We start from the raw sequence: 12910 nt of genomic DNA on the forward strand, positions 1-12910 counted from the left end.
TTATTGCCACATATTAAAAATTCTTTGATTTTACTGAATAAATTAAAAACAATAATTTTTATTATTATTTCATGACATAAAGGCAACATTAAAATTGTCAAAATACTATTAATGATAAAATAATTTCATCGTTAAAAGTATATGTTTTAATTTTGAGTGCTATAGAAGGTTTCTATAAGGTAAACAAGACACTACTTTTTCAACTGTGACATATAATATATTAAATTATGTTAATAATATAATATTTGTAAACCACATATGGCTTAACATGTTAAGTCATAAAAAATACAATGTAGAAACAAGAAAAGATACTTTTGAATTAAGTTAAATTATCATTATTAGTGGAATAATCAGATATTTTAATCTGTATATGTAACATTTAAGATTTAGCAATTTGTTAAAATCTATTTAAATCTTTATCCCAGTAAGGACAGTAACATTAACTTAGTATGTGTAACTCTAAAGTATAAAACGGTAGTTAAATATCTATTTAAAAAAGAATAAAATTTATCAGGTGTGGCCCACTGAACCACCATGCAGCTGTGTTCTTTGACTGATGTTCTAGAATTAGTGCCTGGCTACCTTCAGATTGTGGTCATTTTGGCAGTAGTGGAACATTTTGAAGCACTCTAAGTTCACTGTTTAGTAACAAGAAATATCAGCTAGCCCAGGATAGAATGGAGAATGGAATGTTTTTAATATGTGCTCACCAGGGAATGACTAGGACCCCTACCAGTTAGCAAGTGGGCATAGCAGGCATTGTGTTGCCCAGTTCTGCTTCCTAGTAGGGACCTAAAGCTCATGGGAACAGATTATAGGGAAATAACAAAAATGTACATGAAAACATTTTGAGCAGTTTAGCTTCTTTAAAATTCTGTGAACATTTATGGACCATCTACACAAGTATTCTGTAGATACAATGGTTGTTAAATTAAAATAACTTTGTAATTAATTATTTTATACTTGTCGTACCCAATCATCCCGAAAACAGTGGGTTCCAAATTCCTGTTACTCGACAGATTGAATAGCACAGCTATCAATTATCATATCTGTCTCCAAGAAGGAAAGTATAAAGGACACTCAGAGGATGGTGTATGGAGAAGAGGGCTGATTCTAATCCTATTGCATAGAACCTTATTAGTTATGTCTTAAACCTTACAAGAGCCTGCATGCCTGACTTCATTTCCTGTCTTAAATTTCTTAGTAACATTAAAGAAGGTTTGCGATAATAAAATTTCTGCTTTATTTTCTATAAAAAATATTTAATTCATGTCACTTTGGAAAGAATTTTGTTTGAAAGTAGGTTTTTTTATTCAGAATTTCTTCGTAAGATTTATCCAAAGATAAACATGCCTTTTAACTTTAATTTAAAACGCTTTTGTTTTCCAATTGTACTTCCACTGACCAGAAAAATTTTATGAGGTTTTTGGTAGGTTCTTTAAGAGATATAATCTGACTTCTTTGTTGTGCTACAACAATGACTAAAAACAGCAAAAGAGCACTAAACTTTCACATTGGGTTAGATGCCACGTATTGTGAAACTGGAATTCTAATTTTCAATGGCACTTTAATAGAAATCTTTTAACTAATCTGTGTTATTTAGTGCATTACGATTGAACACAAATGATAATGCACTATATGGTGGAGTGAGATAGATGACTGCACAAATCTACTCTGCAATATTGGAGACAATATTGGAAATTGTTTTAGAGAGATAATCAGTAGAACAAATAAAATGACAAATACAAGCTTATAAGGCTTCCTGCTCTTTTTGGCTTCAGTTTTTAAGTTAAGCATATTGTTTAATGATTATCATTAACAGTGTAGTTTGTAATGTTTATCTAAATATTAAAAGGTAGTATAGGAACATAAGCATAGAAATTGAAGTCTCAGGTCCTTGAAAAATAAAGGCCAATAACTAACTTTAATTTTGTATAAAAAATCCAGTTCTCTGAGGGCAAAACTATTAAATAGCTTACCACAAATTTAACAGGGAGATTCATAATGTCTTATTCTAACCCTTTTTTATTCTAAAAAAATATTTGAGGAGATAAAATTCCAATGTTAGCTTTAATAAATCTTCGAAGTTTATTTTTATTGCATTTAACTTGAAATAAATGAAAACTCTATATATTTAACTAGTATTATATGTATGTATATCATATAGTTTCTAAAGGTAAACAAAATTTCCTTCTTAAGGAAGAAAAGACTTCCAAAGCACTGCTTTTATTAAATAAAATTTAGAAATGTATCTGAAGACCTTGCATCAGATATATTTGTATATCTGGTAGTTGCAAAGTTGTCTAATTTTTTGTCCTAATGATATATTTTCATCTCCTCCCTGCCCAACCTGAATGACCACATGGAAATAATTCACTGGATAACTTCCAAGCTCATAATTTAGTCAGTCTTAGATGTGCCTGTCTTAATTTAGTTTCCAGATATGAGAAAGAAAGATGGGTTGCCTCTTTAAATGAGGCAAAGCATTTTGAACACAATAATTATTTCTCCACCTGTTCTATTGTCAAATGATGTAATTTTACCACTAGCAATATACAGAGAAAGCAAAAGGAGAAAAGCATCTACTGTATAGTCAACACTGAAATCCAAGATTTGTCCCCACAGTCAACTTATGTTAAAGCAGACATATTCTAGAAGTATCTTAATTAACCAGACGAGAATGTCTTTTAAGTAAGTTATATAAAGGCATTTGATAACTGAGATTCAAAGACATTGATTTGTCAATATAAGTAGCAGCAAACAATTGTGCCTGCTTTTAAGCTGATATATTTTATCTAAAATGAGAAAATGAAAAAGTGACTTTATCATCATCCCTTTTTTAGTACAGCAACTTCTAGACAATCCACAGAGAATGCACTTGGCTAACACATGCACTTTGTCATTCTTTCATTTGAAAGAAACACCATTTTTAATGATTTGTAATGATTACTAAAATAGGGGGAAAAGTGGATATATTCAATTCTAGAAGATAACTACAGAAAACAATGAAAATTATTACGCATTAATATAGAGATTTATATACATATACGGACTTTCTTTTTTGTAAATTGTTGACTTGCTCTAGGAAGTCAGCACTGCCATATTATATGAAAATTAATGCTTATCATTTAATCATGAATATTCTTGGAAATGAGAAATTAGAATTTCTATTTCTCAGTATACAACTTCCTTTCTATTATTGCATGTACTATCGTCCATGCAATTATAAAAAATGAGCATACCGTGTCATAAATTTATTTTCCTTAATTTCCTCTTTTATTTTTCCTTCCCTCTTTTATTTTCCCCTCCCTCTTTGATTTTTCACTTACTGATCATAACAGACACTGTGTTTACATTGGGGTTGAAAGAGCAGCGTCCTTTTCCAGATTCACATTTGGAGTCAATCATGAAAACTTGGTCCTTTAAATATAGATAAAATTGAAAAATGTAGCAATAATAAATAACTTTATATTTAGTTAACAAATTATTCTTTAGTAAAACGAATCATCACCATAAGTTTTCTACTTGGTTGCTCATGCCTTCCCAATTTAGTATGTTAAGACTTTCTTGAGGCAATATAAAGAATCCATTGATAAATTGCAAGCTAACCTCAGTAGGTCAAATTCTTATCCTATTACATTCCCAATAGAGTTAATTCGACAAGCTTTCCTCAAATCAATATTAGTAAAAAACATTTGGAAATTAAGGATTACTATAAACCTGAACTAGTTAAGTTGGACATTGACCAAATGCAGAAAACTGTCCACAGAAGAAGAATGTGTACAGAATTACAATATTTCCAAAATAGGCAAGACTTTTTTAAACATAAAATTTTGTTACCAGTTAATTTAGTTATATAAAGCATTATACCAGATTTAACACAGTAATTCATAATTTAGATAAAAATGCTTCATTTACTCATCTTTTTAACAAAAATATATTGAGCATTGACTAGGTAGCAGGCAGTGACAAAACATTTGGGATATAGTAAACAAAACAGACAAAAATCTTTACCCTCAAGTAATTTATAATATAATGCTGGAGAATATAAATATGTCAATGTAGAAAATAAAGGGAATAAAAACATAAAATCTAGAGTAGATTAGATAGTGCCCAGTGCTTAGGAGAAATATTAAGCAGGGAATGCGACGAGGGAAGCCCAGGGACTGTGGGCAATGAGTTTAGTTTGAAATATAATGATCGTTGTAGTCTCACTGAGAGGGGACGTTTTGTTGATATATTTATCTTTTTTCTTATGTAAATTAGTAAAAGCTACTACTAAAATTCAATGAAAAAATGTTGGTTTATTTGATGGTGGAGGACTGTAATTATCAAACTAAGATTTTTCAAAATTATCCTAAAAGTAACGTCAGCTCAGTATTTTTCAGTATGAAAACGAAAGGCTCAAAATGCTGCTTTATGATGATGGGGCCTTACCTTGTGCTTTAAGAAGATTGAGAATGGCAGTTAAAAAACAGACACAGGATTCAAGAAAATAGATTGGTTTTCAACTGCAGTAGTCCAAGACTTAAGTAATAATAAACTGACATGCCAGAATCTCAGTGGTCATGGTAAGAGCAGTAAAGATACAAGAGAATTTGTAAAGTAAAAATCAGCAGAGCTTGGCATTCAATTACAAATTGGATGCAATTCAGGAAGATGAAGAAAACAAAGATGAATCTGAAGTTTTGAATCCTTAAAGAAAATAAAACTCGTTCATTTTGTTATATTGATTTTGATGTAGTGACGGGACTTTCCTTAGGCAAAAGAGATGCACAGAGCTTAAAAAGAATCACAGTACTCTAGCCTGGAAAGGTCCTACAACATGATCCTCTTCAATGAATTAACTCTACAGATGTGAATATGACTTGCCCAAGACCATGTAGCTAAACACTGACAAATGAAAATTAAAATTCAGTCTCCCGGCTCCTAACCACATCTGGTTTCTAAAAGGTCATTATTTATACAATGACTAAACTAAATAAATGATAATAAACTTGAGGAAAAACAATAAAATTAGTAAGCCTGTTTATGATTCTTTAGTCAGAAATGTACGTAGATTTGATGCAAAAAGTGAAAGTTGGCATTGCAGGAATTGGTGAGATTGCTTAGCTAATACTTGCTCTCCACTGACCTGCTCCTCGGTTACACAACATCCTTGTATTCACACAGTTATAGATCTTGTTATCACCAGGCAGAGATATGGTCCACGTGAATAATCTCTGATTCAAGGACCCTACGACAATTCTTTGAACTCCTTTCTTAAGAACTCTATTTTTCCCAAGTCATCAACATTCTCTCTTTTTGACTTTCTTTATTAACCAGTTTAGATTCAAAACTTTTTAATTTCGATAATTTCTTTGCAAAAATATTAAGTTCCTTGAATCTGAGATATACTCATTGCATCCACAGACTGGAAGACACATCTATCTTTGTTCTCCATACTTGCCTCCAAATTTCTTAAGCATTTTGCAGAAGATGATCCAACAAGGTAAATTTAACATGGTATAGATTCGTGATCACAAATCCAAAATGAACCCTGTGTACTATACTTCTCAGCAGCCTTTCATGGGCACTCTTGTCAACTGGTTCTTCCATTAATGATTTTGAATCATTGCCACATTAGTCAAATCTCCTAACTTATTCTCAGCTCACATGATACTCATGTTGCTGTGAAAGTCAAGTTCTTAAATGAGACAGCTTTAACTTCTGATTAACAAACACATAAACATATATACACTAATACAACCACTAATTCAGGAGAGGAACTATTTCTCTTATTTTGAGGACAATCTTTCCACCAATGTTTGGATTTATTCTTTTCCAATCTTCTTAGGCAACTTATACTTTCCATTATGCCTTCTCTTTTTTTGATCTTATTAACTGTATCCTTTACATCATAGTTTAAACAATCCTTTCAGCTCCTACACATTACTCTCCTTCAGAGTCACATTTCTTGAATTTCATGTACTCATCAGCATTTCCTGACTTCTTACTTCCTTCTCAATGCACTTCAATTGGGCACTGAACTTCAACTGCTCTATTAGAATCTTTTTAGATGAGATCCTTACTGACAATCATGCTATACAATTCAGTGCTGACTTTCAGACCCCACCTTACTTGGATTCTCAGTGGTATTAGAGATTGTTGCCCACTTCTATCTTTTTTAAATGATTTATTTTTATTCCCAGAACCAACACACTCTTGCTTCCTCCTCCCCTCCACCCATTTCTCTGGCTGTTCCTTTTTACTATTGTTTGTAAGTCTATTTTCCTCCATCTGGCCATAAAGTTAGGACATCCTGAAGTCTCAACCACAGTCACTCTTCTTTTTTCACACTATACTCTCCCTGCATAATTAACCTCACTCTTTGCTTGAGCTTCAGTTGCTCTTATAAAGCAATGACTCAAGCATTGATATAGCCAACTTTATATTCAACTGCCTACTTTATATTTACTTGTATCTTTCAACAGCATCTCGGATTTAAAAGAATCAAACCTAGGCGCATAATCTTAACCTCAAACATGGTTCCCTTCAGTGTTTCACATCTTGGTTCATGGCAACTATATAATTAAAGAGGCCAAAGATACAAACGACGACGACAAAAAAGTCAGCATCTACACTATATTTCTTTTTCCATAGCCATATCCACCAATATCACCTATACTATTCTATACTTCATGTCTATTTCTGTCTTCATTGCCACCACCTGAGTATAATAACCTCTTTATTAGCCTACTACATCAACTCTCTAACTGATCTCACCAATCACAGCCCTCCCAACCACTCCCCACCCTAAATCATTTGTAAAATAACACGCAAGTGACAGTTCAATTCTGCTTAAGCTATTTTCAGCTTACGATTGTTCCAGGCACTTCTCCTTTAAAACAAGAAAAATACAAATATCTTAAAAATAGCTAACAAGTTCTGACATGAGTTTCTGCCATTATTCTTATTAAATAAAAACATTTGTAGGTTGAATTAATAAGAGAAAATAACAAGACAGGAAAGAGAGTTGGTGATGAAAAATTAAAAAGAAGACATAGCAAAATATCCCACGGTTTTATGAGTCAGTGAAGGCACTGAGAAATAGAGGGCACGACCACCATATTACAGATTGGACTAGGAGAAAGGATGTTGACTAGGGGAGTTGATTGATAATTGAGAAATCTTTCTCATTAGGAAATAATTTTAATTAATGGCTTGTAATGAAAGATAAAGAGAGGTTTAACAAAGACATGAAAAATAGAAATATAAAAACTAAAAGTATAGCCTACTAGTCTGAGAGGTTTCGTAATGAAGTAAAGAGAAAGAAAGAAGAGTCTTAAAAAGTCACAGATCCAAGAAAGAATTTTAAGGAAAAGAAACATAATTCTATTCCTAAAAAAGAAAACAAAAGTAAATGCAGGGGAAAGGGAATTAAAATATAAAACAGAGTGATAAAATTTATTAACCAAAGAGCTTTATTGATGAGCACAACTTTTCTTCTGACAAGAAAAATGTACCAACTTTTCTTCTGACAAGAGGAAAACCCAAAAAGATGCAGTTTGGTGACTCATTTGTTTCAAAAGCACAGGAAATAATTTTGATGCCTGGGATGTTCTTGGTCATCTGTGATATTCTTGATCAGTCAAAGGTAAGGTTATCTACTTGGTGAGTGGCAGGGTCAGAGGCTTAAATGGTATTTAATTGTTGGAACAAATGTTATGAAGATATCTGATAAAACCAGAGATAAGGTGTGGTAATATTCCAAGAATGCACACCCAAATTGACCAATAATTATTTTTAATTAATGTTGTATTCATTATTTGAAGTCATTATTTACATGTGTTGCTTTACCTTTTTCCGAGACAGAAGACAGAGAACAAAGATAGTAGACAGAAGAGAACCATGGTTAGGAAATGATGTAGCAAGGATTGTAGGCTCTTTAGATGAGCACTGTTAAAATGCTCTAGGAAAGCTCTGAATCAGTCTCCCAAAATAATGGAAGAGTCATGGGCTATAATAAAAGTGTGTGTTGTTCTAAATGTGAAGTAGGCCAATAAGATATTCTCTGAGGACCGATGAATTGCTATTTGACAGGCAGATAAAAGGTGGTGGATAGTGTCTCAGAAATAAAACTGAATAATTGATGAGTATTCCACCCTAACGTGATTCACTTTCAAACTTGTTTCAAATACATGAAAAATGACATATATTAGTACTAACATAGGGTGTTAGCAGTAAGTACTATCTCGTCATTACAAAACACATTGTTAGCGATGAGTAAGAATAAGAATTCTTTCAAACTACAACTTTCTGCATCATGTGGTCATTTGATGCTAGGGGACCTTTTTTCCTAAACTAAAGAAAAAAAAATACATTAGATGTTTGATGATAAAACTGCATTCTATATTTACTACAGATATGTATATAAATATGTTATGATAAAACTCTTTAACTTGACTAGCGAGCACAGCATATAAAGTTTAAAATTTATTATTCTTTTTATTCTTAAATTAGCTTTTAAAATGTTCACATATTATTTAAAGAGATTAATAGAAATGCTTCCCCTTTGAAACATATCTTTTGAAGTGAGAATAAAGTAGTTCATATTTAGTAAAGTGATTAAAATTTATTCCATGCTCGCTCTCCAAAGGAGATTATTTTTTTGGACAGACTTTCCAATTAAGCCTTGAAGTGCATAGTGGGCAATTTGTACATGGGAAAATGATTTCATTTGAAATCCGTACTCTGAAAACTGCTATGCTATTGTTGGCCGGTACAGTGACTGCACAGTCTTCAGTAGAGTGTCTGACAGATTGCAGACGTCTGGGGCAGTAGTTTATTTAATCAATTGATCATAGGCATGTGGTTCTAATGACAAGCTCAATGCAGCCAACTGTACTCTTCCAAGAAGCATAGCTTTACATTTCTTTAAAATTTTTTATATTTCATATCATCTTGAACCACTTGGAAATGCCTCAATATGGGGTCAAATTATAATTACTATTATTTTAAATGACTTTTTATTCACCAAGAAAAATATGTATAAATTACATGTCTGAAAAACTTTAATTATAAAGGAATATAGAGAGAATCATTGTTTAATTATATTAGTACTACAATAGATTAACTCTTGTTAAAGGAAAATAAACTTAATAGGGTACATCAGTGGCTACAATTCTAATTTGTAAAATTGAATTAAGACATTATTTAAGTACTGGACTTCCTAGATTAAAGTTGCATAATGAAACCAAAGCAAGATAATTTGAAAGAATTCAGTTTTTAAAATACTTATGTTCTTTTAGTTGAACAATGTGTTTGACTAAAAGAATGAGGAAAAACTCTTTCGCTCAAATGAATAGTTTCCTCAGTCAAGAATTGTGAATGGGGATAAACACAGTCTTAAATATCACAGTTGAGCCAACTGTATGTTTGACTATGCATTAGCTGTATACTTAGTTTGAGCAGATGCTTTTGTCTCAGAACTCTAATCATTTAAACCAATGTAAGAATAAGGCTAGAATACCTTAGCGTGGACCAATGTTTATCTAAAATGAAAATATGATTTATTAATTACATAAAATTATTTTTAGCAAAGGCACTTGGCATCCTGCTTTACACATCTTTTACAGGTGTGTAGCTCATAAAAGTTTACAAAATATGAATGATAAATAAGGAGTTATTTGAAATAGATTTGAGAAAAGCGAGTTTATACTATATTTCTATAATTTGGAGCAAGTATTATCAGTATCTTACATTCTAAGTAATTATGAAATCACACCATTTTTCTTTATCTTTTGCAGGTTTTCCAAATGATATATATATAATTTATTAAAGGCAAAAAGTTATATTTTAAGAAATTTGGCAGACAGAAACAAAATGTAATATATTTTGTTTTTTTGTGTGTGTTTTAAGCACTTGAAACTTTTTATGACTATTGATATTTCCACTTACCTCTGATCTCCTCCCTCTGTTCAAATAAGTACAGACTGGGCTGAAAGCACCACTCCCACAAACATACAAATGAGTGCGGTTGAAAGCCTGAATTACACGGACGAAGTTCCCACAGCCATGCTGAAAGAATAGGTAAACAAGCGGTTGGTAACCCAATGACTTTATTGTTATTTCTAAGTACTGTTGTGAAACTTTGCTATACATTTTTCTTTATATTCTTTTTCATTGTTAAGATGTAATAGAACAACATGGTTTATACTGTTGCTTTATTTTAGGAAGAAAGTAGTCCAACATAGATTATGAGTAAAATAAAGTCTCTCTCATATTTTATTTCTATATATTGTGTAAGTTTTTATATTCTGAAACTTTATAGACTTAATATTTACCTGAGAAAGTTTAGAAATTGTAAAGTATATCATAGTTTTTCCTAAAAACATTATACACATGCACACACACATAAATACTTTACATAAACATGTTTTGAATAAAATTGTGCTTATAAAAGGCCCGTATTGTCATTAATACATAATGAAAAACACAATTAGTCTTTACAATTGGTGAATAAAACAAGTCTTGAACAAAATGCCAGCATTGTTGCTTCCTTTGAAAAATGATGCAATCATTACCTCTCTGCCCTTGATCTCCTAAAATACCGTTTCTCCAAAATCTCTTTTCTCACCTGCTCCAAAATCTCTTTTCTCACCTGCTCCCAGTCCAACCACTGAAAATTGTCATTTATGTGCTCAATGAAATGCAAAATTATTATTATAATTATAAGTTGACTATGATCCTGCAGAAGTACATAGACATTGTCAGGATCAAACGCAGATCTCTGTTACTGAAATAATCATTGAGTGATCTACGTTTGCTAGACTCCCTCTCATTTGTTGACTACAAATTAATCAAGCCTGAGAATGAATGTTGTTCCCTTCGCAAAGTCATTTTTCTCTCAGAGAGCATTACTAAACATAATGTTACAAATCAAAGACAATTTTTTTTAAGTAAAAATAAATACATCAAAAGGTAACTGGTTTTCCCAGGGGTAGTCAGAGACTGTAGGTGCTTACATAGAAGTTACATTTAAAGTCAATATTATTTTATATTTTCCCATTATTTTCTTTTATATTCATTATTGACAGTAATATGCTTATTTTCCTATGTAGTAATTTTATACATGCATTTCTATTATGGGTTTTTATTATCAAATAGTCAATCCTTAGCTCAGCCGTTAACAAAATTAAACCTTACAGACCAGACTATACACTTTATTTTTATTTTAAGACATTAAGAATTTTTGTTAAACACATAGTGTCTTGACACCTGTTTATAGAGGATCCTGGGAATTGACGACATAACTGCAGATGACATTGTATTTCTCTGTAGAAAAAACATAGATGAAGTGTGGTGTGTACATAATATGTCTATGTTAAGGGTATCTGTGAGTAATGAGACTTGTGTTTATTTTTTCCACATTCAAGTTTAGTCATTCTGGGATTCTGTATATAATATTTTTCCATAAGACATGAATTCAATTTGTACCATCATGAATTACTGATACTTGAAAAACAGAAAAAGTCATAATACTATTATATTTCAAATACAGATTATACTTATTTCAAGTATATGTTTATATCTATATGTAATATATATGCTTATTAAGGCTAATATTTGTTGAGAATTTATTATGTGCTAGATATTGAAATAATTTTTATTTAATCTCTTTTATTTCCCAAGAGGTTTAATTTTTTACCTTTATATCTCATATTTATTGAGCATATTATATATCACTTAAGCACTTTACATTCATTCAATTTTCTTGACAACAATTCAACCCCTTTTAGAAAAACAAAGCCTAGAACATTTTTAGATTACTTGCCTGAGGGCATATACCTAGAAAAGGGTAAAGCGGATTTTTAAACACAGATATGTCTAACACATCTTGCACTTTTAACCACTTTATAATTTGTCATTGTGTTAGAAATCAATAGTTGTTAGAGGAGAGTTTATATGACTGTTATTACTGTTTATAGAGCTCTTAATCCTTTGATGTTAATTGTTTTTAATCCTCACAGCAATGTTCCACCTAAAGTATTAGTCCCATTTTAGTGATGAGGATATTGAGTTTCAAAGAGGTTAAACAAAATGCTCTAGGTTCAATAAGTAACTGAGCTGGGCCTTGAATCATGGCTACCCTCCACCACCCATCTTTTCTATAGGAAGGGGTTTATTAACCATGAGACAGAGTCCCATGTTATCTGATGATGCTCAGTGTACCTCTCTGAACTTCTCCACAGAGAAAAACGCAAAAGGAAAAACAAATCAGGTGAGTTAATTATTGAAAATTATGTTCTAGGTCCTTTTCATTTCCATCATACTTCCTTAGTTTCTGTCCACATTATTTCTGACCTAAACCATTGCAATTCTGTCAATTCCAGTCAGCAAATATTTATGAACTTGGTCTATGCAAGCACTGGAAATAATACTAGCAACACTGGTGAAGAGATTCAATTCCTGCTTTTAGAGAAAGGAGGCCATAACACATCGGGCTATGGTAGATGCTATAACAAGGCTATACTTTTCAAAATATGCCATAGAAGGAAAGGAGAGAGAATGAGTAATGCTGAACTGGGTGTAAAGGTTTTAAAGGGGTTTCATCGGAGCCGGAACTTGAAGGATAAGTTAGAGATTTTGACAGGTAAAAGCATAAGGAAAGAACATCTCAACAGAAAAAAGAGCATGAACAGAAAAATGGGGGCATGACAATGCAGGATTTATTTGGGGAACAGTGCCTAGAGGGGACAGAGGATTATTATCTGATGAAACCACAGAGGCTTGTAGAGTTGGTCTGTCAGCACACTATAGTCTCCAGGTGGGCCAGATTACCAGCGTTCAAATTCTGACTTTATCTTTTACTAGCTGTTTGAACTTGAGACAATTTTTTAGCCTCTGTGCTTCAATATATTTTTTTAAT

The 12910-nt window shown here is 31.9% G+C and overlaps 1 protein-coding gene across 2 annotated transcripts in view; it reads right to left on the reverse strand.

The window, feature by feature from the left end:
- The window catches only part of SEMA3C (semaphorin 3C), a 165298-nt gene that overhangs the window by 65220 nt on the left and 87168 nt on the right, over positions 1-12910 (reverse strand). For both annotated transcript variants that reach the window (XM_023533648.1, XM_011365226.2), the window contains exons 5-6: positions 9940-10059; positions 3330-3420 (exon numbers count right to left, since the gene is read on the reverse strand). In XM_023533648.1, coding sequence (XP_023389416.1) covers positions 3330-3420; positions 9940-10059 — 211 coding nt within the window. The remainder of the gene's footprint in view (positions 1-3329; positions 3421-9939; positions 10060-12910) is intronic.

Source organism: Pteropus vampyrus, unplaced genomic scaffold, assembly GCF_000151845.1.
Source record: "Pteropus vampyrus isolate Shadow unplaced genomic scaffold, Pvam_2.0 Scaffold107, whole genome shotgun sequence".
NCBI lineage: Eukaryota > Metazoa > Chordata > Mammalia > Chiroptera > Pteropodidae > Pteropus > Pteropus vampyrus.